Source organism: Armigeres subalbatus, chromosome 2, assembly GCF_024139115.2.
Source record: "Armigeres subalbatus isolate Guangzhou_Male chromosome 2, GZ_Asu_2, whole genome shotgun sequence".
NCBI classification, from domain to species: Eukaryota; Metazoa; Arthropoda; class Insecta; order Diptera; family Culicidae; genus Armigeres; species Armigeres subalbatus.
Window position 1 is genome coordinate 216,145,463 of NC_085140.1, and position 26,567 is coordinate 216,172,029.

General features: G+C 40.0%; 2 protein-coding genes across 3 annotated transcripts in view; both read right to left on the minus strand.

The window, feature by feature from the left end:
- The window catches only part of LOC134211651 (uncharacterized), a 39,244-nt gene extending 29,789 nt beyond the window's left edge, over positions 1 to 9,455 (minus strand). Inside the window, exons 1-2 of one of the 2 annotated variants that reach the window (XM_062688746.1) lie at positions 9,401 to 9,455; positions 601 to 797 (exon numbers count right to left, since the gene is read on the minus strand). In XM_062688746.1, coding sequence (XP_062544730.1) covers positions 601 to 738 — 138 coding nt within the window. In that variant the 5' untranslated portion in view covers positions 739 to 797; positions 9,401 to 9,455. Of the gene's footprint in view, positions 1 to 600; positions 798 to 1,223; positions 1,331 to 9,400 lie in introns of those variants that run through there. The other variant, XM_062688745.1, reaches the window with a different exon arrangement.
- A 1,457-nt stretch (positions 9,456 to 10,912) lies between these two features.
- Positions 10,913 to 25,891, minus strand: LOC134211643 (uncharacterized). Its single transcript, XM_062688727.1, has 5 exons — positions 25,570 to 25,891; positions 17,985 to 18,133; positions 17,227 to 17,561; positions 17,020 to 17,162; positions 10,913 to 12,488 (listed from the first exon to the last, which is right to left on the minus strand). Exons 1-5 carry the CDS (start codon positions 25,765 to 25,767, stop codon positions 10,932 to 10,934), a joined length of 2,382 nt encoding a protein of 793 aa, XP_062544711.1. The 5' UTR covers positions 25,768 to 25,891; the 3' UTR covers positions 10,913 to 10,931.
- Between the last annotated feature and the right edge of the window lie 676 nt (positions 25,892 to 26,567).

The following is a 26,567-nucleotide window of genomic DNA, read 5'->3' on the forward strand; positions in this document are numbered from 1 at the left end:
GAGAAAATTGAGCCAATTTAATCTCTAATCTCTAATAACATAACGCTGACGCTGACTCAAAGTGTCCTCTACAAATTATAATATTGCCAGCTTGAGTTATGTATTTTTCGCTTAACTTTTCAAAAGGACTATTTCATGAATTAGTATGAATAGCGCACTCGAAAGCTTTCATGTTGTTCTGTTGATTGCGCTATTCAAATTAATTCATGAAAAAAAATGTTACTTAGGTCCTTTTGAAAAGTTAAGCGAGATTCCAATAAAATTATTACTTTTTCTATTTTATCGTTATTTGCACTATCGCGAAATCTTAATAATTATTTTAGTAACAACAACAATAGGAATAAGAACAATTAATAATATTTTTAGGTTCTTAAATTATAGCAACTGTGCTAAACAGCTTAATTTATAGCAGATGCGGCTAAAAACAGTTAATTGTGGTGCACACTGATTTACAATGTAATGAGATCTTGTTTGGAAATATTGGTTGCTTTCCGTGGGGTCTAGATTACAAGCGTGAAATATATCAAGTAATTAAAACGCCATGTGCTATAGCGTAAAAGTGATAAGATATTTTTGCATACTAATCTTTATATTACTTACCAGCCACACACGCGTAGAAAGCCAATCTCTCGAAAAGGTCATTATGATAAGAATAAATCCGACACCAGTGAAGAATGATAATATTGCAAATCGGTATTCATCTACAGTGATCCCAACGGCCCACTTGTTTCCTCCCATGTACAAATGCAAAATACTCCATCCTATGTGTATTCCTCCGCAGAACACCAACAAAATACCTGTAAATAATTAGAAAATATTAAAACAATGATGTAATAATATACTCCAAAATTCAAACGTCTTATGGTTATATGATAGTTTTATCAAATGTTCTTTTGTTATTGTTGATTTATATTACTCTTCGTTGGAACTATATAAAATTGTCTGTTGATTTAGTGAAATCTTTATTGTATCTATAATTCTTGATATTTTTAGATGTAATAATATTCAAGGATTTTTTTTTTTTCGATTGTCAAATAATGATTTGCTTTGCTATAACAGTAATAACAGGAAACCTAATGTTTCCACGAGGACCACATTTTTTGATTTTAGGAAATTTTGCTGGTTTGATGCTCAACTAACTTAGCAATAGCCTTGTTACCAGGATAATTAAATTGAAGTGGTAATAACACCAACGAATTGTTAATGCAAAATTTTGAACCTACCGCTTAGCACAGCTCCAAGTTGCCGTCCAAAACCAGACATTTTCGACGTCTTGACCCCGAAACAGTTGGTAACGAACTGAATCAATACCAAATTTTATCATTTTTACACCTCATCCTGAATCCTTTTATCTACTTCAAATCCACTGTACACAGAGATTAGCGATACTTTTGGTTTGATATCAGGCGTGCTACTCTCACATGTTTGTGATTCAGAAGCTAAAAGGTAAAAAAAGATGTCCTAATGTTCCAGTTACTGTAGAGTTATAAATAGTTTCACATCAATATGGCGAAATGCATCTGCAGTGCAATTGAACAATAAATGTTTAATATATGCGTTGTAGCACCATGGTACGGAAGGACTTGCCACAAATGATTCAGTCCGATATCTAGCATAATATTAAGAAATACAGGGGATTTCAAATTATTCTACCATATTTGTGTACCTAAGCCCCGATTGGTCTAGTGCAATTGAGCTCTATGTTATAACGTGCTCCAATTATGAAACGATTATTCATTCCAGTAAGCTGCGTAATAACATAGATAAAATTTCGATTATATTCGCATGTTTTGTAAATTGAAATCTGGAGGTTTGACGCCATACACTTATCTCACAGTTATAATCACTGAACGATTATCATAAGTTGTTTTACCGCTTTCTGATAAAAAATGTGCATTTAGGTATATATATTTATTGCTAGCTACCTTATCAAAAACATTCATTGCTACCGAATGAATAAATAGGCGGAGATCTCCATACCCATGGACACATTTAATGCAAAACTCTACTTATTCATGGTCAGGCATTGAAAAAAATCAGATCGTGAGTAAAAATCGGCTAAATTCATGCCAACTTGATGCTCTACTGCGGTCTAATCGCTGATGCTTTCTAGATCGTTGAAATTTGGCGTTCGTTGATTCAATGTTTAAAGATCTTCATCGCTCACCAATGGGAGACAACTGAGCGAGGCAAATCACTTGGTAACCTAACAATGAGTGTTGTTACCACACGCTGTTAGAAAAATCGTTTCAGACATTAGGAAAATTAAGTCCGCTGTGAGAATAGAACTCTGATACACTGCATGGCTTTGATACTTTCTCTCCTCCTTCCCAGCAACTTGAAAGCAGAGTGAATGAAGCAGAACACCTGATGTGTTTTGGTTTTACTCTAGTAGAGCGAGGGTAACACAAATGCTCCAGTCGTAGCTTCCCTGGATACCATACCAAGTTTGGCTTGGCGAACTCTGTTGCTCGTTGTTTACGCAGCAACGATCGCTCATAATCGTTGTTTGGTATCCATCTGAGCAAGGCGGTTCACTCACTGGCATAGGACGCTATGATTGAATTAGATCAATGCTCGTCCGCTTCACTCACGCTTTCAATGCCTGTTCATGGTTAAATGATAAACAGCATAATACATATTTTGCATCAATGGTTGCTACTAAACATAATATGTCAATTAGGGCAGTTCACATTTCAAAAATGTTCGAAAATTTAAACTCCCATATGTCTATTAGCATCATTTTGATAATATAGGAGTCCTGGCAAAATTTCAGGCAAATCGGTGGCCATTTAGGGGTGGCGCGAAGTCAATTTATGTTTATATGAAAATTTGTATGGGAAAAACTTAAAATTTATTCAAGTCTCCCTACAACTGTCAAATCGTGATCAATTCAAATAAACATCCCCACCCTCCATTTTTGGAATCTATTTGAGCTCAATCAGTGGGTAACTCATTAATTTTTATTTATATTGCTACGTTGAGGCTAATTACACCATTTTAGCCATTTATCCCATATTCACACTGTTAATAGGACCATCCAATCCACTCATAACTAATGTGTTATCCGGAGGTCTCATTTACATAGATTCCAAAAAAGGAGGTTGGGTATGTTATTTGAATTTATCACGATTTGACAGTTGTAGGGAGACTTGAATAAATTTTAAGTTTTTGCCATACAAATTTCCATATAAACATAAATTGACTCACCAATTGGCGCCACCCCTAAATGGCCACCGAATTGCCTGAAATTTTGCCAGGACTCCTATATTATCAAAATGATACTAATAGACATATGGGAGTTGGAATTTTCGAACATTTTTGAAATTTGAACTGCCCTAATGTCAATCTTTACAAAGGATTTTCGACGATGTGTTTTACGAAAAAAATCGTTGAAATGTTAACGGTTTTCAAAGTGTCTCTTATTATTGTCTCCTAGACCAAATTTCTACTACTCGAGTAAAGACATAATTTAATATATTTAAATGTATTTTTGGATGTGTCATATTTTATGCCTTATATGGCACATTTGGATATTTTTCACAAAATTGTTCATGATTCAGGGTCAAAAACAAAGTATATCCTAAAAATGTCAGGATTATAACATTCTCTTCCCAAAAATATGTTTTGAAACATTTTTACGAATTCGAGTAAAGTTTTTTTTCCGGTTTTCCTTAATGAATTTTCCTTACAGTACAAAATTCCGTAGAAAGCTATTTCCATTTGTTTAATATCTTGGATGTGCATATGCACAGCACATGTTTCAAAATGGACAAATTGAAATGAAATTTGCGAAAAAGTATCCACGTGTTGTAACTCCTCGTGACGTCCACACGTCTGTAGAGTGGACGATCAAACTAGCTCAACGAGGCAAATCACTCAATCACTCGACACCAACCTGCTCAAAGGAACACACGAAAACCAACCTCTTGATGACCTTGTTAAAGGCCCGTTTCGCAGCTCGAAACACTTCACGACAGTCCGCTATTTCATCCTCAGTGCGGGCACGTTGCATCCTTTGTCTAGCCTTGAGGTAGGTTGATCGAAGGGCCGCAATCTCGGCACTCCTCCAGTATACCGGGCGTCTGCCATTTATCGGCAGGGCTTTCCTCGGTATGGTGGCGTCACAGGTGCGTGATAGGACAGCTACCAACGCATCTCCTATTAGATTTTCAGTGTTGGCTTCCAGTCCCAAGTCCGCGGTGAAAACTTCGCTGTCGAAGTGATTGTTCCTCCACCCACGGACCTGACAGGGATCCCGGACCTCGGATGTTGCATGCCATAGTTGACCTTATAGCGAATTGATAGATGATCACTATGGGTGTAACCCTCATCAATCATCCAGTCCAAGTCTAGTGCCAGACAAGCACTGGCGAACGTTACGTCAATCCATGACTCGACCCCGTTCCTTTTCCTTCATAACGTGCTAGCGGAACCATCATTGACTATCACCGCGTCGAGCTTCGCAGCGCCTCTAATAACGCGTGACCCCTGCGATTGGTGCAGCGGCTGCCTCACTCCACTGCCCAAGCGTTAAAATCTCCTGCTATGACGACCGGCTTACGACCCACTAGGTTAGACGATAGCCTATCGATCATCTGGTTGAACTGTTCTAATGGCCACTGTTACCGACGCGACAATCACAACAGAAATCTGATCCCAAACAAACGACGCTGGCGCGCGCCGATGTACCCAAAACAATGAAAATGATTCATACAGTGAAGGCTCCGCACATAATTTATTACGAGTGCGCCTCAGTGCAGCGCACTACTAGCATAGGTCAGTTCGATTTGTTTGTGCTAGACTCAACAACAGGTGATTTTTTAATTTTAAAATTAAGTTCATCACTAAGAAGGAGAAAAGAAAAAAGAAAGTTTTAAGAAGAAAGCTTAAAAGAAGACTTCCGGACCTCTAGGAAGGAGGCTTCCAAGCCTCTTGAAAGGAGACTTCCGACCCTTTTAAAGGAGGCTTTCGAGCCTGTTGAAAAATGCCTTCCGAGTCCTTTGAAAAGATCCTTCCGTGGCTTTTAAAAGAATCAGAAAAAAAAGAATGTTTGTAGAAAAAAGCTTAAAAGAAGGCTTCTGGGCCTCTTGAAAGAAAGTTTCCGAACCTCTTAAAATGAGGCATTTTTGTCCGAGGTACCCCCTGGGCCCAGCGATGGTATCCCCAGGGGTACATGCACCCCAGGTTGAGAACCGCTGGCATATTACATAAAACAATATCAAAAACAAAATAAAACTCCTTCTAGTGAGACTTCAAAACCAGTACCGCGTAAACGCGGTCCGTTGCCTTTACCCAAAATCATTCATAACATAGAAGAAGTTCGAGTCTGAAATCAAATTTCGTAACTCTTGCGAGAGTAAGGGCTGCTTCGGCGGCAAGCGGGTGGCAGTGGGTGGTACCCACACACCCCCAAGTGGTGTACTTGTGGTGAAAGCGAATGGGAGTTGGGGATATTACTCATAATTCCCCCACAGGTTGAGGGACCGAGTGCATGGGTGAGCACACAAGTAAGCCTCGCATGGTACGCATGGTCGGTAGTGTTAGAATGACTGAAGTCTGGTGAGGCCTGGCAGGAGTGTCGGGGGCAGATACCTCTGCGGCACCTCAGAATTAGGGGACACGAAAGTCTCGCTATGCCTGGCAGGAGTGTCGGGGGTTGATGCTTCTGCGGCACCTCAGAAATTGGAGACATGTAAGGTAAGTGGTGCCACTCCGTTGCAGGATGGGGAGACCACCACACTGATTGAGGACTATCTGGGCTTCGAAATATCAATAGGTGGGTACTGCCTGCAAAGTACCTGTCTGAAACCCTGTTGGCAGACCCCGGGTAGGTGAGTGTTAGGCACGCGTGGCGTGCCGGGTGTTCTACGCCCAAACGATGCACAGAGTGGAGATGGTGGTATTACAACCCCTACTGAGTGAGAGACTGAATGTCAAGAGAGTGGTGCAAGCGATAGGGGCTGAATGAATGAGCGAGCACAAAGGTAGACTCGCATGGTACGTGTGCTCAGAGTGACTGCTTAGGCAGTAGTGTGATCCGGCTGCCAGGGACGGATTGAGTGAAGTCCCGCTAGACCTGGCAGGTGTGTGTGGGGGGCAGATACTTCTGCGGCACCTCAGAAGTAGGGGACACGAAAGGGTCTGCCTTGTAGCTGAGGTAGGAGCGGCATAGCAGCCACCAACCTAGGGTTGCTTCCGGCTTGATAGACAAGTGGTGCCACCCTGTTGCAGTACGGGGTGAAAATCATAATGAATGAGGACTGTCTATGTTGTGAGATAGCGGCATGGGGCACCCCCTGCAGGGTGCCTGTGTGGTGCCAGTGTGTCTTGTGCACATGTGGTGCATGGGGAGTGCTAGGAGAGTTGAGGCGCATACGTGCACTTGTGTACGTCATGTAGGGGGCGCAATGCCCAATAGTCATCCCCCGAAGTATTGCTTAATTGCGGGCCGGGGGAATGACTGGAGAGGAAGGAGTTGGTTTTAGTGGGTCGGGAGTGGTGATCCCATCCCCACACTACCTGGGTTCGCCTCCCCAGGTGTCTGGTTGCAGATTTCCATTACCTTCGTTAAAAAAAGACTCAACAGCACCACGTTCTGAACGCGCGCATCGAACACTATATCCTGAAGTATCAATAATCGTTTTAGTCTAAAGACGGCTGTCTGTTGGTTAAGACCGAAAAATTCCCTGGCATCCAGTATGGGAAGACTGATTTCCACTCTTCTGCAGCATAGACTTTCTGAGCTCAGTTCAGTTTAGAGTAGATGAAACTCTCTCCTTGACTCCTTGCAACTAACAAGGATCCCGAGTGAAATCTATAAGAGGTGGTCCGCTTCGACACAAGTCTTTTGCTAATATCCCGTTGCGCGTGGAGGAAAGTCTCGTTCAGCCTGGACCTTCGCACAGGGAGGCAATTTGCGCGCGTAACATTGATTGGCTCCACAGAGAGGAAAGTGTGAATCGTGTAAAGTGCGTGTCGTTGCGGAAATAAGTACACTGAGCGCTAAGTGTAAAGTGTTTGGACAGCGAGAAAGGCGAGAAAATGTCCAAGATTGAGTTCGTAGACAACCCGAATGGCCACTGCCGAATGGAAGACGGTAAAAGGTCTTAGTGGACTGCACGGAGTGCGACCGTTGGTTTCACCAGGCATGTGTGTGAAATGCGCACCAAAGGACGACGAGCCATGGGTGTGCGGAAAATGTTCCGAACAGGAAGAAAAAAAAATAAAAAATTGGAAGCTCTAGTTAGGAGCACTAAAAGAACGGCGTCCTCCGACAGGGCGGCCAGCACAGCTGAGGAAATGCTGAAATGCAGCGAGATACCATGGAGGCTCTCGTGAAATCCATACAAGGGATTTAAAATGAGTTGGCCCCTGGAACAAGTCAAACCGGGGCGACTGGGTCCAACCAGTTTATTTGGGATTGGACAGTTTATTTAAAAAGGCAAGCTCTAGCAGACCTACCGAAGTTTGACGGATCGGCATGGATTGGCCAAGATTTAAGAAACAGTTAGTAGCAGTAAAGCTATGTCCATTTAGAATCCGGAATCATTTATTGTATTGCAGTGGCACGGAAAGTGACCGCTGCAAGAATTCTTTTACAGCGGTTTGTCTACCTAGGCACCCACTTGCTGTGGTATAAATTTCACGAAGTTTCGTGCAGCGTGTCAAAAATTATTCCAGATGGAAGCCGAAAGGAGAGAAAAAAGTCTGCACACCCACGTTGATAATCCTGTCATCGACAATGGAACCTACGTCAAAATGGATTTCGGACAGCTTCCTAGCCAGGAATTCTACATGGTGACGGCACGAGGAGTAGTTCCTACGAAGTTTAAGTTTGCTTTTTGGATAAACTTGCAAAAAACGGATGATTTTGGCAAGGGATATGCAACTGTGGAGGAGAGACCTAAGTGTTTGTAACGAATAAGACGATGGACTCGAAACTGTACAAGGAGGAATGTCTCAAAAACCACGGTCGACCTTCCATAAAGCCCATAAAGGTCCCGTGAAGTTTTGGCCAGATTTGGCGAGTTACCACTACAGCCGGGAAGTCATCCAGTGGTACCGCGATAATAACGAAGATTTCATCGATAAAAACATAAATCCACGCAACTGCGCACAGCTCCGGCCTGTCGAGACATTTTGGGCAGTAATGAAGAGGAAGCTTAAGAAAAGTGGAAAAAGTGGAAAAACAGCTCGGGACGCGACTCAGATGACCAAAATGTGGAACAAATGTGCCAAAGAAGTTAACTCCGGAGGTGTGCAACTTTTGATGAGAGGAATAAAGAAGAAGATGCGAATTTTCACTAGAAACAAGAAGAAATTATTTGTATCAATAATTTTTCCTTAAAGTACAGTGAATTACCCTTGTTTTGATGTATAAACCTTATTTGTACGTCAATCCGTTACCGAGATACAGATGATTTTATTATTCCGGATTCTAAATGGACATAGCGTTTACGAACCTAGAAAATCTAAACCGCCTGCAGAAGGTACTACGTGGGAGAGCCGAAAAAACCGTAAGCCAACTGATGATCGACCCGGAAAATGTTCCGAAGGTAATTGACCGGTTGGAAGAAATATATGGAAGACCGGAATTGATTTATATATCGAACTTTTGGATAATCTCTTCAAAGTTCGAAAAGAGAACAAAAACGCGATGGTTGAGATATCAGACAATCTCGATTGTGAGCAATATAATAATTATGAACCGACCAGAATATCTGAATGAACATCGACTGATTCAATAATCCCTCTAATTTACAAATAAAATGGGCGGAAGAATTGAACAAAATTACATCCAAATATAAAACGCTTGAGGACCTGAATGATTGGATCAATCTCTTGGAAATTTATCTAAGACTCGATAGCATATAAAAAACGTTATAGATTTTCAATGGTAAACTATCGATATCACCATTCTGCTTGAACCCTATTTTCACCCATAATGCGTCACGAAAAAATGATAGACTTTAAAAGCTAATAAGTCGTACATTTTTCAACCAATTTCAAAATTCTCTTCACCAATCTCTTGGAAATTTATCTAAGAATTGATAAAATATAAAAACATTATAGATTTTCAATGGTAAACTATTGATATCACCATTCTCCTCGAACTCTATTTTTACCCATAATGCGTCACGAAAGGGGTGAGCGACCGGAGAGCGTTGTTCTCAAGGCTTTTGAATAACAAAATGGAGTTAAAACGATGCCAATTAAAGAATCTTACTATCTTTCACAATATTGAAATAGGTACTACATGCTTTAAAATCAACTTTTCTTCAGACTCAACAGGTGCTCTAATAGTTTCTTTTCACAAAACAATTCACAAGCTAAACCTGTCTGCCTTTGTCCAAGTTTCTCAAAGTGATAATTTCTAAGAAACTCTTGTTGTACTTACGTCTGCTCACGCTGGATTCTATCCGTTTGAGCTAGTTCAATCAAAGGTAATTGCCTATTTCCGGGGATTAAACCACCCGACTTGGACGTTAATTTACAATGTTATGAAAACTCATATGTGAATATGTACGTTATGTGGAAGATATTGATTTGGAAAATGTATTGGAGGTAACCACTTTCCCTTCGATGGGACTCGAACCCATGACCCTACAGTACGCTAGACTGGTGCTTTAACCAACTAAGCTACGAAGGACCTCCGTCGGCCTTCGCAACCTAGCGGCTACTGAACGAGCTCGAGATTCCCAAATTGGACGCATAGTCAAATCACTCGCAATCCATTTATCAAGCCAATACTTCCACATGTGTATTGTACACGTCCACATTAGAGGAGCGTGAGTATTTAGAATGTCTGGCGGCTATACATATTCTTCATCAGCAACGGTACTGATCAAGTGAGGTTGTGTAAGCTATTTGCCAGTCGGTCGTCAAGCTCAGACCCGACCGCATTGCGTAGGCAAGAGCACGCAACTCAAGTTCAGTTCAATCAAAGGTAATTGCCTATTTCCGGGGATTAAACCACCCGACTTGGACGTTAATTTACAATGTTATGAAAACTCATATGTGAATATGTACGTTATGTGGAAGATATTGATTTGGAAAATGTATTGGAGGTAACCACTTTCCCTTCGATGGGACTCGAATATCTTCCACATAACGTACATATTCACATATGAGTTTTCATAACATTGTAAATCGTTTGAGCTAGTTTATCTGGGATTCAATACGTAATTGTACACCAATTTTCCTCGTTGCCACTGACTGTTTTAAGCGCAGACTTGAAACTAACCGATTAAAGATTTATTGGACTACTTCTCGAAATGTAAAATAATCAATTACAACGCTGAGTTTGCCTCCTTCTAAACTAACGGCTCAAGCTTGAATGGGCATTTATTGTTCTTTCGACTGAACAAACTGTCAACGCTATAAAACACTGATTACACCGCTAACGAATGATAGAGTGATCATTACATGGTGTAACCCCTTATTAATTCAATGTTATGCATGTGCAATTACATGGATCTGGTAAACAAAGTTCTAGGATCCTTTATAGGCGCTACATGCTAATCAACAATTCTCGTTTAACTTTTCAAAAGGACCTAAATAACATTTTTTTCATGAATTAATTTGAATAGCGTCTCGGAGACGAGCCAGCCTCGGGCTGAAAGTCTCCTTAATAAAGACACAAAAAAAAAAAAAAAAGTTGAATAGCGCAATCAACAGAACAACATGAAAGCTATTGATTGCAGTATTCAAATTAATACATGCAAAAAATGTTACTTAGGTCCTTTTGAAAAGCTAAGCGAGAATTTCAAATTGTAAATGACTTTGAAGCAACAGCAATTCCATGCCCTTATTGCTACATTTCTCAGCACTAAAACCGTCGTTGGTGGATTAATCAGGATTTTTTCTTTCAGCAAAGGTCAATCATAAAAACGATTCAAAACACATAACGTGATATTTTAACAGCGCTTCTAATATATTTCAGCCATAATCATCACAATTAGTGCGCTCCATCCAGTGAAGGGATAACAACCCTTGCCCTCGCCTGTTTGGTCATTATAGTTTTCCCACACATAGCCAGTTCTTTGGAATTGTTTATACAGGTTGTCAATGAGGTTCTTCCGCAGCTCTGTGTAAATCTCCTGAGCCAAATCCTTGTTTGGCCCTGCTTCATTTTTATAATGGTTGAGCGCTCCCAATATTAAATAGTTGATATTCATCCAAATTTGTCCTCTCCAATATGGCGGGTCATGCTCTGTATTGCGCTCCATGTACAAGGTAGATGTTTTCGATAACGACCTTATTCCATAATCAGTCCACAAGATTTCTGGATTCCTTATATTATTCAAAGTAGTTTTTAGCGACAACGAGTCGACAGGAAGTAATTTTAATAAGAATGGGAAGAGACTGATATACCCAAAGACATTATCCACTAATTGGTATTTTGGATCTTTTGCGACGTCACGTATCCACTTTCTTTCATTTTGACTCTCAACTAAACGCAGGCTGACTTCATCGGTGTGTAGTCCAAAGTCAGCAAATGTGTTTGTTCTAGGCGATAAATGGAGCGCATTCAAGCGCTCGACATTAGACAAATATTTGTACGTTTCAGAATATTTCGTATCATCTCTGTCTAGATATTTTGCCAAATCGCTCATCACATGCGATGCTAACTGCATCCAACACAATAAATCAACGTGCCTTTCTTGGTTGTCGGGATGTGATGCTCTGGGATAGTCATCTAAACCTGATGTCAGTGTCTTGGGGTTGATTTCTTCCAGAGTGATCGCTCTTCCTCTCCATCGGTAACTGCCGGGTATTTCTCCATGCTGTGTTTTATTGAACCAAGAATACCATGTCTGTAGGCGTGGGAACATTTTCTTAAGACTTTCAAGGCGCTTTGGCTCTTTGAGCTGATCTCTATAGTTGTTCAGAAGGTATCTGAGCGTTAGGAAAAATGTAGGAGGATTCGCATTTGAGCTCCGCTGCACCACAAATTCCGCCGGCACCTTTGCCAATGCTTCGCTACCTAAAATTTGCTCCCGAGGTATCCACCCGTCAAGGTTCATGAGATCGAACCAGTGCAGCATTATCTCCAAAGCTATGTCTACATCCCATGTGGAAACTAGCAAACCATGAAACCCTTCATCCCACAAGAATCCTCTGGGAAAGAACGATCTCGACGGAACAGCCGTATAAAGTGGTGCCTTCCAGTAGTTTATTGGGTGTTCGTTATATTCGCTTTGGACCTTGGAGGAACCGTAGAAATAACCAATTCCTCCGATCAAGTTGCTCATAATTGATTTGGCAAAAGCAACTTCTCCGAGGGTAAAACCCTTTGCGTCCAATTTGAAGATGGAATTAAACTTTTCGGTAAATTTTTGCTTGTGAACGTTGAGGTTTTTTTGGAAATCCTGTTTAGAAGTAATTCCCGCATCAATTGCGGGCTTTGTTGTACCATCCAATGTGATGAAAAATGAGCCGGGAGCTTGGAATGTTACCATGATTGCAGCTAGATTACAGGAAGCCTGCAATAAGGAAAGAAAGGCGAAAATTTAGAATTATGGATCAAACAGTTGCGCATATTTATTTATTACTAGCAGACCTGACGAACTTCGTTTCGCCTAAAATTAATTTATTTTCTGATTAGATCTCGAGTTATGAAGAAATTGGTGTTTCATTTGTATGGGAGCCCCCTTTCCAAAGCGGGAGGGGTCTCGAACCAACTCAAGAACCTTCCCTGGCCTCAAAAACCTCTACATACAAATTTTCACGTCGATCGGTTCAGTAGTTTCCGAGTCTATAAGGCACAGACAGACAGAAATTCATTTTTATGTATATAGAAGAGAAGATCAAAGATCAATGTTGTCATTATCAATAACAATATATTTTTACATTTATATAAGGCAGCGGTTCTCAACCTGGGGTACATGTACCCCTGGGGGTACCTTCGCTGGCCCTAGGGGGTACCTCGGATAAAAATGCATAATGGCGGACGTATTACAATTCTAATCGGAGCTTATTGATAAAGTTTTGATAATTGTGAGGCTTTTTTTCAGAAAAGTTCAGTTGCTTCGTTGCAAGAGGTTTAGAAGCATCTTTCTACAGTTAACGGAAGCCGTCTTCAGAGCAGCACGAATGCCTTCTTTATAGATGTTCAGAAGCCTTCTTTCGAAAGGTTCGAAAGCTTCCTTTCAAGAGACCTGTGTCTCCTTGTAAGAGGCCCGGATGCCTCGTTTTGAGAGTGTCGGAAGCCTCCTTTCAAAAAGCTCGGAAGCCTCCTTTCAAGAGGCTCGGAAGCCTCCTTTCAAGAGGCCCGGATGCCTCGTTTTGAGAGTGTCGGCAGCCTCCTTTCAAAAAGCTCGGAAGCCTCCTTTCAAGAGGCTCGGAAGCCTCCTTTCAAGAGGCGGGGAGGCCTCCTTTCAAGAGGCCTCAGCCTCCTTTAAGAGGCTGGGAAGCCTCCTTTCAAGAGGCTCGGAAGCCTCCTTTCAAGAGGCTCGGAAGCCTCCTTTCAAGAGGCTCGGAAGCCTCCTTTCAAGAGGCTCGGAAGCCTCCTTTCAAGAGGCTCGGAAGCCTCTATTTCAAGAGGCTCGGAAGCCTCTATTTCAAGAGGCTCGGAAGCCTCTATTTCAAGAGGCTCGGAAGCCTCTATTTCAAGAGGCTCGGAAGCCTCTATTTCAAGAGGCTCGGAAGCCTCTATTTCAAGAGGCTCGGAAGCCTCTATTTCAAGAGGCTCGGAAGCCTCTATTTCAAGAGGCTCGGAAGCCTCTATTTCAAGAGGCTCGGAAGCCTCTATTTCAAGAGGCTCGAAAGCCTCTATTTCAAGAGGCTCGGAAGCCTCTATTTCAAGAGGCTCGGAAGCCTCTATTTCAAGAGGCTCGGAAGCCTCTATTTCAAGAGGCTCGGAAGCCTCTATTTCAAGAGGCTCAGAGCCTCTATTTCAAGAGGCTAGGAAGCCTTTATTTCAAGAGGCTCGGAAGTCTCTATTTCAAGAGGCTCGGAAGCCTCTATTTCAAGAGGCTCGGAAGCCTCTATTTCAAGAGGCTCGGAAGCCTCTATTTCAAGAGGCTCGGAAGCCTCTATTTCAAGAGGCTCGGAAGCCTCTATTTCAAGAGGCTCGGAAGCCTCTATTTCAAGAGGCTCGGAAGCCTCTATTTCAAGAGGCTCGGAAGCCTCTATTTCAAGAGGCTCGGAAGCCTCTATTTCAAGAGGCTCGGAAGCCTCTATTTCAAGAGGCCCGGAAGCTTCTATTTCAAGAGGCTCAGAGCCTCTATTTCAAGAGGCTCGGAAGCCTCTATTCCAAGAGGCTCGGAAGCCTCTATTTCAAGAGGCTCGGAAGCCTCTATTTCAAGAGGCTCGAAAGCCTCCTTTCAAGAGGCTCGGAAGCTTCTATTTCAAGAAGCTCGGAAGCCTCTATTTCAAGAGGCTCGGAAGCCTCTATTTCAAGAGGCTCGGAAGCCTCCTTTCAAGAAGCTCGGAAGCCTCCTTTCAAGAGGCTCGAAAGCCTCGTTTCAAGAGGCTCAGAAGCCTCCTTTCAAGAGGCTCGGAAGCCTCTATTTCAAGAGGCTCGGAAGCCTCCTTTCGATAGGGCAGAAAGCCTTTTTTCAAAAAGCTAGGAAGGGTCTTTTTAAGAGTCTCGAAAACCTACTTTCAAGTGAATCGGAAGCCTCCCTTCAAGAGGCTCGGCTTCTTCCAAGAGGGTTGAAAGCATACTTTCGGAGGTTCAGAAGCACCCTTTAAAGATTTTCTTTAAAGCCTTCTTTTAAGTAGCTCAAAAGCCACCGTTCAAGTTGCTCGAAAGCCTCTCTACAAGAAGCTCAGAAGCCTTTTATCAAGATATGCGGAAGCATATTTTCAAGAGATTCAGAAGCTTTTTTCACGAGGCTCAGAAGCCTCCTTTTAAGAGGAACAGAAGCCTTCTTTCAAAATGCTTGGAAAGCTCATTTCATAAAGCTTGAAAGCCTTCTTTCAAGAACCTCGGAAGCCTCCCTTCAAGAAGCTCGGAATTCTTCTTTAAATAGGCTCAGAAGCATCCTTTCAAGATGCAAAGAAAGCCTCCTTTTAAGTGACTCAAAAGCCGCCATTCAAGAGACTCGTAAGCCTCTCTACAAGAGGCTAAGAAGCCTCTCATCAAGAGCTGCGAAATCCTACTTTCAAGAGATTCAGAAGCTCCTTTCAAGAGGCTCGGAAGTATTCAAGAGGCTCGGAATTATTCTTTCAAGAGACTTGAAGCCTACTTTCAAGAAGGGGTACCTCAATTAATACAAAAGTTTGAAGGGGTACCTCACAAGAAAAACGTTGAGAACCGCTGATATAAGGCACTACTAAAGCATAGTAAACTCTAAAATATTGCCAATATACCGGGATAGTGGGCCTTATTACAGATTCCACGTTCTATACATTTAACAGCCTGTTCAGATTACAAGCTTTATCGCTTGATAAAGAGCATCTTCTTCTTCTTCTTGTTGGCATTACATCCCCACACTAGGGACAGAGCCGCCTCACAGCTTAGTGTTCATTAAGCACTTCCACAGTTATTAACTGCGAGGTTTCTAAGCCAAGTTACCGTTTTTGCATTCGTATATCATGAGGCTAACACGATGATACTTTTATGCCCAGGGAAGTCGAGACAATTTCCAATCCGAAAATTGTCTAGACCGGCACCGGGAATCGAACCCAGCCACCCTCAGCATGGTCTTGCTTTGTAGCCGCGCGTCTTACCGCACGGCTAAGGAGAGCCCTAGAGCTCTTGATAAAGAGTATCTTCATATTAAATAACTATATGGTCGCTCCAAAGAAAGGGCTCAAACTAGAGTGCGCTAATTATCGAGGAATAACTCTGCTTAATTCGACGTACAAAATTATGTCCCGTATTCTGTTCAACAGATTGAGACCGCCTGAAGAGTCCTTCGTCGGCGAATACCAGCCAGGTTTTCGTGAGAGCCTATCAATGACCGATAAAATGTTTACCCTGAAACAATTTCTTGATAAATGCCGGGAGTACAACTTACAGACACATCATCTGCTTATTGATTTCAAGGCGGCGTACGATTCAGTGAAAGGCTGATCGGGGAGCTTTCGGAGTGTTTGGGTGCTGCGGGCAATACTCGGCGGTAAGCAAGAGAACGGTATACACCTTAATAAAGAAATAAAAACAAAAGAGAACGGTATCTGGCGCTGGCGGCGTCGCATAAATCACGAATAATACCAGGTGTATAAAGGGCTGGATATTGTTAAGCCTATACAACACGGCAGACTACGGTGGGCTGGACACGTTGTTCGTATGCCTGAATAGCGTCAAGCGAAGATAATGTTTAGTAGAGAGCCCGTAAGAAGCCGTAAGGCCTTGTGGAAGGCCGCGTACACGATGGCTTTTTGCAGTTGAAGAGGACCTGAGGGCGCTCAACGTTCAGGACCATTTAAAATATGTTCAGTGTAATGTGCTTGATTTGAATAATTTATCTCAAATGGGGCAAGATGAGAACCCAAATTTAAAACAATCAAATAATACCCAAAATACTACAACTCTTTTGCACAATTTACAATCATAATTTACTATCGCTGAATCTGTACGTACATTTTAAAATTTAGTAAAATTTTGAAATCAATGTAAATTTGATGGGATTTTTTGGTTTCGTATGGTCAATGCGCCTTGAAAGCTATTCTTTTATGTCAATATTGGTGCTCTAATACGTTTCAGTTGGAAAAAATGATTTTTAGAAGGCGGCCCTTCTTGCCTCGCAGTATATTTGAACCAATCCAAAACAGAGTTTTAATTGTCACATTTATAGGGATTATCATTCTTTTTGAAATTCGCGTTTTAGTCTAGATGTTATATAAGATGCAACAAAAATTAACTGTCGTATTGTAATATAGAAAAACACTTGCTAAGAAGGTATCATCCTTAGGGTGCTCATTTTTTCCCGTCCTTCCCTATAGATTATTCCCAATAAATATTATATGCATGCACTTTGACATTAATAAAGCCGTAGTCTGAATAGGCTATACCGTTGATTATATTATATTATAATGTTATATACTTTAAAAGGTTTTATTTACCTGATCAGCTTTGTTATTTAAATAGTATTTGATGCTGTGCCCATCTTTTTTGTAAGCAAATGTTTCGACAATTGCTTCCTTCACTTTATCGATACTATTGGAAAAGGTGCATGCTGTAGACACTTCAGTGGTTACGCCCACATCTGAAAAAACAATATGTTTTTAAAAATGTCTACAAGAAAGGAACATGGTTACTTCATAACCTACCATTATTGAACAGCTTGATTTTCATTCCACCTAACGAAAACGATGCGACGTCTATTTGCGGATAATCACCCGCCGTGGAAACATTCAGAAATCCATCGTCAATCGATTCAAAAGCGGCGTACCAAATAAGCGACACAGTGGTCTTGGTTTGTGTTGGATTCTTCTGCTTAACATCGATTCTAGCCGCCCAAGCGGACTGCTGTTCTCCATCGGATTTTACAAAGGAAGTTTCTAGTGAAAGTGATCCATCTTCAATTTCTTGAATTCCGAAGTTTCGTCCATCGTGGTGGGTCCAGCCGTACTTTTTCAAATTGTCACCGATTTCACAAAAATGTCTAGAAAGAAGATATTGGATTTTCAAAAATAATTTAAAAAAATCTATCTTTGATAATAACTAATAAGCTCGAATGATGAAATTAATTCAATTTGGTAACGAAAATTGAAAAAGTGCATTAATCCGTGATATTCATTTGATTTTGGTCCATTATCATGTAAATTGTTCAGCCCGTGAATTGAAGGTCAATTGAAACAGTTAATGTTTTTGTATTGAAATTTTAAATAATAAAAGGCGTCAACAATATGACATTGTGTTCTTTGAGACTTTGAACAAGAGATAGAATCGATCAAGACAATAAAATAAAAAGACATTTTGACGGGAAACATAAATTTGCGCATTAATTTTTATTGGTTTATCAGAAACCACAATTGAGTTGAAAATTACTAGGACAAATTTGGATGAAATATTTATATCTACTAACCTGATGTCTGACAAGGATCTAAGTTGATTTGGAAGATACCACATCAAGCCGGTCAATAGTGGGTGCTCTTCTCTTGACTTTAGTCCAAAATACACACCCGGGCGGTATGATCCCCATAACATGCTACTATCGACATCATTGGACACCAACTAAAAATAAATGGGAATTGGAAAGCTGAATTTAATTTGATCTATAATACGGCAGAATAAATATGTGATAGCAAGCCCGCGAAAATCAAACGACTGCAATGAGCTGGGCACGTAGTTAGAATGTCGGACAAATGGTTCTTGATAGCAATCCGACGAGTACGAGAAGGTGAGGTGCACAGCGAGCCAGGTGTAACCACAGACAAACCTAGACCAACATTTGAAAAGGGCGTAACAGCCAAAATTTATCCCTTCCGTAGCATGGCCAGGAGAGAGCTCAACTGTTAGAGAATGCTTTCCATCATTATAGTGATTAGTACCCAATCATGACCGATGGTAACGGTCAGACCGCATCGTGCTTTCGTGCTGTGCGGTTCTATTTTCTCTCTTTGCTGAAGGAAGTTTTCAATACTCCCGAAGCTATTTTAATTTCAACAGTGCTTCTCAGCGCTATTTGTACCCACTGATCCCGTTACGATCTTTGCAAGGACCCCTGCCTTCATTTTACGTTGGACCCGTTTGCGGAAGTAAAATTCCGACAAGCGGTGGTAATCCTGCAGGGACACCGTTCTGGGAAAAAACCTCTTAGAAGGTCACGTCTCCACGCTCAGCAATGAGTATTAACAAAAACAAGAGGAAGGGGGAGTCTCTGAATTCTCCGCTTCCTTCAAAGAAACAAGGTTTCAAGACCGTCCTGCCCAAGCGCGGAAAAAATAGAAGGAAGCTGGAGAATTCAGATATTCCTTCTAACTCTAATATCGGAAATAATTCTTCTCCAATCGAACTGAGCAATCAGTTCGATTTGATTAATGATGAAATTGAGCAAATTGAATCTACCTCTTGCCCAGGTGATTCGAATCATGCGAAAGAGCAAAGGATTCCGCCAATTGTGGTATCTGTTGCCGAGTTTTCTGGCTTTAGGAATGAGATTTTGAGTAACCTTCAGGGGATCAAAGTTTCATTTTAGATTGCTAGGAAGGGTGACTGACGCGTTTTGCCGGGAACCTTTGACGATCGCAAACGTCTTCTTCAGTATTTAACTGAGAAGCGCCATAAATTCTTCACATACGACGACAAAACTGAGCGATTGTTCAAAGTCGTCTTGAAAGGTCTCCCCAGTGATGATAAATCACTGGATGAGATTAAAATTGAAATTTCTCAATTGCTTGGATTTTCACCAGTCCAAGTAATTAAGATGAAAAAGAAATCTCGCTCTGGTACTTCCCAGAGGTATATTTCTAAAGAATTTTATTTAGTTCACTTCAACAAAAATTAACTAAATAATATGAAAAGTTTGGAAAAGGCCTGTCTGTCCCATGTCTGTGTTGGGGGTACGCCGTTTGGCACAAAGTCGTTTGGCATAATAGCCGTTTGGCATAATGGTTGTTTGGCATAATTGATTAAAAACAATAGATGTATACTTAGGGTCGATTTCTTCACTTTGGCTTAGGCGCTACACCAGGTTTAAACGTATGGGTAAGCATCGCTTAACAGTTAAGCGGAGGTGAAGAAATTGGCCCTTAGAAAAATTACAATTCTTTCAGAAAAGTTGTAATTGGCATTTATGTAAGTTATAATTACAATATGATTTTTCCCTTCATTTGCACATAGGCTGTTCTTTCAGTTTAGATGACTACACTTTAATAATTGATGTTCTTAATAAAGATTTAGGTTCTTTACAATTTCCCAGAAAATTGTCTGTCGAAAACCGTACCATTTGAATCTTTTTCCCAGAATATATTTACTAATTCCGAGGAGACCATTCCTCAGAACGTATTATTTCCCAAAAAATGTAAGTAAAGGCAATTGGTTTTTTGTTCGCATCATTTTTTTTAATCAAACGGTTGCTCGAGATAGACGAAACACGTGACATGGCCTTTCTTTTATATCACGCGTTGGCTCGGTGCAATGCGAAATGGGAGGATACTCCTTCTTTTAAGTTGCGCAATAGCTCGGGATAATGAAAAAGAGCTGATGATGCCTTCTTTTAAAGCACACGTTTGTTCGGAGCAATGCAAAAGGGAAGATCATTCCTTGTTCGGAGCAATGCAAAAAAGAAGATCATTCCTTCTTTTAAATTACGCGATTGTTCGCGATAATGCAAAAAAAAATTGATGCTGCCTTCTTTTAAAGCTCGCATTTGCTCGGTGCAATGCAAAAAGGGAGGTCATCCTTTCTTTTATATTACGCGATTGCTCGGGATAATGCGAAAGTGTTGATGATGCCTTCTTTTAAAGCACGCGTTTGCTTGAAGCAATGCGAAATAAGAGATAATTCCTTTTTTATATTACGCGATTGCTCAGGATGATGAAAAGAGTTGATGATGCCTTCTTTTAAAGCACGCGTTTGTTTGGAGCAATGCAAAAGGGGGATGATTCCTTCTTTTAATATACGCGATTGCTCAGGATAATCCAAAACAGTTGATGATGCCTTCCTTTGAAGGGAGCATTTGCTCGGTGCAATGCAAAAAGGGAGATCATCCTTTCTTTCATATTACGCGATTGCTCGGAATAATGCAAAAGAGTTGATTATGCCTTTTTTGAAAGCATGCGCCTTCTTTATTGTCAATATCAAGAAGTCTATGTTGAAGTCCAGCTTTAAGTTGCGTGAAGAATATGAATATCGAAAATAAGATCATTTTCATTGCGCCAAACGACTATTATGCCAAATGACCATTATGCCAAACGGCTTTATGCCAAATGATTTTATGCCAAACGGGGTAGCCCCGTCTGTGTTACATGGGAACATTTCCGCAGGCCTGGGGGAAATTTCCAAAACCCCACCCAGTGCCAAAAGTGGGGTCACGGAACTAAACATTATCACATGGATGCTAAATGCATGATTTGTGGGGAAACCTCTCACGCCAAGGACGCCTGTCCTGTGAGAGAAGATTCCAATAAATTTAAATGTGCCAATTGTGGAGGCAATCATAAATCCAATTTCTGGGAATGCCCTTCACGCAAAAAAGTTTTGAATTCCCGTGCAAAATTGATGACGGGAAATTCCAATAGGATCTCAGATTCGACGGGTAAACATATTTCATACGCTCAAAATCCGCAATTATTTGCCGGTCGAGCAATTCATACCCACTACAATCAACGAACAAATTTTGCTCCTATCCCTCACCGGGTAACGAGCAGTTCGTCGAATTCTAATTTTTCAAACACGCTCACGTATGCAAGGATCGCTGCAGGCAGACAAAATTAAATTTCTGAAAATTTACCGACGATGAATGACTTTCATACCCATTCTTCAACGGGAAATAACGTTCGTTCTGAAGACTCAAGTAGCATGTCTGTTTCTGACTTTGATTTTCTAAATGAACAATTGCATCACATGATTGATGCAATGTTCAAAGCAAATACCAAAACTGAAGCTGTTCAGGTTGGTATCAAATTTTCTCAAAGAATTGTTATTTGACTTCGTTTTAATGGATCCAAATAATTCTTTGAAAATTTTAAATTGGAATCCCCACTCTTAAAGGGTAAGGAAGATGAATTATTCAACTTCCTGTCAGTTCATAATGTGCACATTGCCGTTATAACGGAAACATATTTAAAACCTGGTATTTTCATCAAAACCGAAATGATCGTCTTGACAGCGCCTGTGGTGGAGTCGCCATTGTCATTAATAGATGTATCAAACATAAATTATATTCTTCGTTTGAAGTTTTCGAAACTTTGGGAGTTTCTGTTGAAACAAATCTATAGCATTCATGTTGTTCTGTTGATTGCGCTATTCAAATTAATTCATGAAAAAAATGTTACTTAGGGCCTTTTGAAAAGTTAAGCGAGAAATTTTGGACAATATTTTCTTTTATTGCTGCCTACTTGCCTTTCCAGTGCAATGGGCAGCAAAGAAATTTGTTGAGAGCTGATCAATGCCAAACACCGTTCATGGAATAATGTACAAAGTAATTCCAATGGTAAAATTTTATTTGAAGATTGTTCTGCGAGATATTATACTATTCAATATCCCAATCAACCAACTTGTTTTTCTTCCAAGCGTAATCCTTCTACAATTGATTTAGTTTTAACGGATTCAAGTGGTGGCTGAGTGGCCAATTGGTAACTCATGCTGACTTTGACTCTGATCACCTTCCTGTGATATTTGAAATCTCACTTTGATGATGATGATGGATTTTATATTTATTGACGTAATTGTAATTTGACCTTTTTCTTGTGTAGTCTACAAAAGTTTGAGTCTCGCGCGCGTAAAGCAGATATGAATGATTTTTAAATTTATGTACAGACTTGCGCTTTTTCAGCTGTTTCAATGATTCTGCGGATTAGTAATAGGCTATCTAGTAGAGTTTGGTTTCCGCGGTTGATACCGAAACTTTTGATATCGACGGAGCGGTAACACAAGTTTTGATTTTGTTGACAACGACATAGTTTATTAGATTATTATTGATGCTTTCGAGTGGCTAACGTTACTTGTAATAACATGAAACGCGATTCTTGGTGGAACTTTTGAAATCTGTGCGAGAGGTATCACAAGTTTTGCATTTTTATGAACTCGAAGCATCACTACTGATACTTATGAGAATCTGTAGATGAAATAAACAGTTTTTACATTTATTATTTTTGCTGGATAGTAATGGAAAGTTATGAAATTTATATCTGTGATGGTAATCAGATCGTTTTTGTTTTGTTTTGCAAATCTGATTAAATTGTTGAAAAATTAAATTCAATTAATTATCTTAAAGATAAATCGTCTAGCTCAAACCTTTGTAGGGGTATGTGGCGGGACCATCAGCATCATCATCATCATCACAAGAAGCCATTTATAATCCAATCAGCTCTACTTTCAATTATCATAGAGCTGATTGGGATTTATATAAAACTTATATCGATAGGAATTTTGATGTTGATATTCCTCTCCATACCAAAAGTGATATTGATCATGCTCTCGTATCTTTGACAAATTTAATTGTCGAAGCCAGAGGCATTGCAATTCCTAAATGTGAAAATAAATTCAACTTCATTATTATTGACGACGATCTTCGACGAACTCGCGATCCCGCGTTGAAAGTTATTTGGCGAGATATGTAAAATTAAATTAAAAAACATTCCACTATTCTGAGAAATACCAACTTTGAGAATAATGTCTCGAAATTGGATCCCAGCTTGAAACCCTTTTGGAAATTAACGAAAATTCTTAAAAAAAAAACTCAAAAGCCAATTCCAGGGCTTAAACCTCTTTAAATAAAATTTTATTAGCAAATGGCGAAAAGGCTCAAAAACTTGCTCAGCAGTTCGAGAGTGCCCATAATTTTAGTCTACGTCTCACTAGTCCAATAGAGGATCAGGTTACACGGAGCTTCGAAGACATTCTCAATCATTGGGAACTAATTAGGATGAAGTGAGATCTATTACTAAAAAATTTAAAAATATGAAAGCACCGGGTGGTGATGGTATTTTCTACACACTTATCAAAAAACTTCCTGAGAGCTCTTTATGCTTTTGGTTAATTTATTTAACAAATGTTTTCAATTGACATATTTTCCAGATAAATGGAAAAACGCCAAAGTTGTTCCAATTTTGAAGCCGAACAAAAACCCAGCTGAGGCTTCTTGTTATCGCCCAATCAGTTTGCTTTCTTCAATAAGCAAACTGTTTGAGAAGATTATTTTAAATAGAATGATGGTTCATATTAATGACAATTCTATGTTTGCTGATGAGCAATTTGGTTTTCGCCATGGGCATTCAACCACCCATCAGTTATTAAAGAGTTACGAATTTAATTCGCCTCAACAAATCTGAAGGATATTCGACTGGAGTTTTTACTTTTGACTTACCTATTTTTGGGTGTCAAAAATCTTTGTTTGCAGATGACACGGGCCTTTCTGCCAAAGGGCGAAGCCTTCGTGTCATTTGTAGTAGATTGCAAAAAAGTTTGAATACTTTCTCCACTTATTTGCGAAAATGGAAAATTTCCCCGAATGCTTCCAAAACTCAGCCTATAATTTTCCTACATAAGCTGAGAGCTTCTTGTGTAAAATTCTAGCAGACATATTGTCACTATGAATGGGGTTCCAATTAATTGGTCTAGCGAAGCCAATATTTAGGACTTCTGCTAGACCAAAAATTAACTTTAAAAAATCACATTGAAGGCCTTCAAGCCAAATGTAACAAATATATTAAGAATCTATATCCACTTATAAACAGAAAATCAAAACTTTGTCTTAAGAACAAACTTTTGATTTATAAACAAATTTTTAGACCTGCCATGTTGTATGCTATGCCAATATGGACTAGTTGCTACAATACCAGAAAGAAGGCACTTCAGAGAATTCAAAATAAAATTTTTAAAATGATTCTGTTGCCTCCGTGGTATACTGCCGTGAATCGCATATTTGTCCTATATGAATAGGAAACCCAGCAAAGATGGGACAGATATGCGATTCACGGCAGTATAGAATTTCTAATATTGAGACATTGCAATCTTCTATTGCAACGATTAGCTTCTTGTACCCTTAGTATAAGTTAGGTTGAGTTTAGTTTAAGTGAAAACATTGTAATTCCTACATGGTTCAATTCAACCAGAGGAAATATCCTAACTGCCAGAGGCAATTTAAATGTATTAATAATAACTAAAAATGTAACATAGCAAATAAGGATGATAGTGTTAAGAAAACACGGAACACCTAGTCTAAGAGATGAATGCATGTATTAGATAATAAGCAAAAAAAAAACGATGGTAACGGATGGAAATGATGCTACTCTCATACAATGATCTAGGCTGTTGTAACACCTAACTAATTTGTGCGTATCCATGATGCTACGATATCATGTTGGTTTACACTTTATATCAGGGCAAGGAAGCTATTAGGAAAATAATAATACATTTGGAGCAACAAAATTAAAAACTAAATTTTAAACTTTAATATATGCATTAAAAGAAATGTGGAAAGGGTATTAAGTCTCATTCTCAATGACATATTCATAAGAGTTAACTTGGAGTGTTGCGGCATTGAAGAAAATACAGCTTTAGTGAGACGTATTCGTTGATATACAAGCCGCAATACCTCTCTGTTGAGGTCAAAATACGTATCTGATGAAATCCATACAAGTGTGGAATTAGTAGAAATAGTGGCCTGGGGCCCTCCTTAGCCTTGGTGGTAAGACGCGCGGCTACAAAGCAAGACCATGCTGAGGGTGGCATGGTTCGATTCCCGGTGCCGGTCTAGACAATTTCGGTTTGGAAATTGTCTCGACTTCCCAGGGCATAAAAGGTATCATCGTGTTAGCCTCATGATATACGAATGCAAAAATGGTAACTTGACTTAGAAACCTCGCGGTTAATAACTGTGGAATTGCTGAATGAACACAAAGCAGCGAGGCGGCAATGTCCCAGTTGGGTATGTAATGCCAATAGGAAGGAAGAAGTAGCCCGTGCGGAAAATGGAAAACTACCTAGTAACGACAGTTACTTACTTTATTCTGGCTAAACGGTGTCGAAACCCTAGTTTCCAAATAGCCTTGATAGGTAATCGCAGCCACAATTCCGAATATTGTGAAGCCGGTGAATGATACCGCAATTGTTTTCCAGTTTTGTTGTTTGCTGGTGTCGGTCAATGGTTTCCTTCTAGTTTTCTTGAAATCCACTTTTTTAGGCCTATTACTGCTGGTCATTTTTGAATAGGAAAAAAGAAGCTTCTTCAAGCTACTCGGGTATAAAACTGATGTTCTGTGACTAATCACTCAGAACTTCCACCATCATCACAAACCACGACTGCAAAAACATAAACAATCTAACGGTGACTGTCTGACGACGTCTTCCCGGACATAACGGTTGTCAAAGCATTGAGCGCTCATGTGTAATAATGTCGATTAAATTTATTTAATATGAAAGAGCTAGAAGAACCTGAGAAGAACCCGAATTGAAAAGAACCATTCATGGAATCGTTAAAATTATTCAGTTTCTATCCATGGAATATTAATTATATATATAGTTTACAAACATTAGCGATTTATGATATTATTTATGATACAAATAAAAAATATTTATTATTAAATTTTGATAACTGCAAAATGTTTACTTTTCAGTTAACGAATGCCGTTCGATAACTGCAACGCATTTTAGACGTCAAACAATAGTCAATCGACGTCAGATGCAATAAAAGTGCATTTAAATATGCAGCGCAATGCAGCTGTCATTGAGTTTGTCAATAGTTTGAAGTTTAGCGGTCCGATAACCGCAAAACTGTTGCAATTATCGAATAGCAGTTAAAAAGCATTGCAGTCAAATGACAATTTTTCACTTGATTTTTCACTTCTTTGAGAGCCTTGGAAAATGATTACAAAACTGTCATTTCATTGCAAGGCACAATAAATGTTAATTCGACATTGTTGTTTCAAAAGGGCGAAAGTCGCAAACGTAAACATTAACTTCTTCTGCAGATTTCAGGAAGATTAGAGACTTCTGGCGGCAT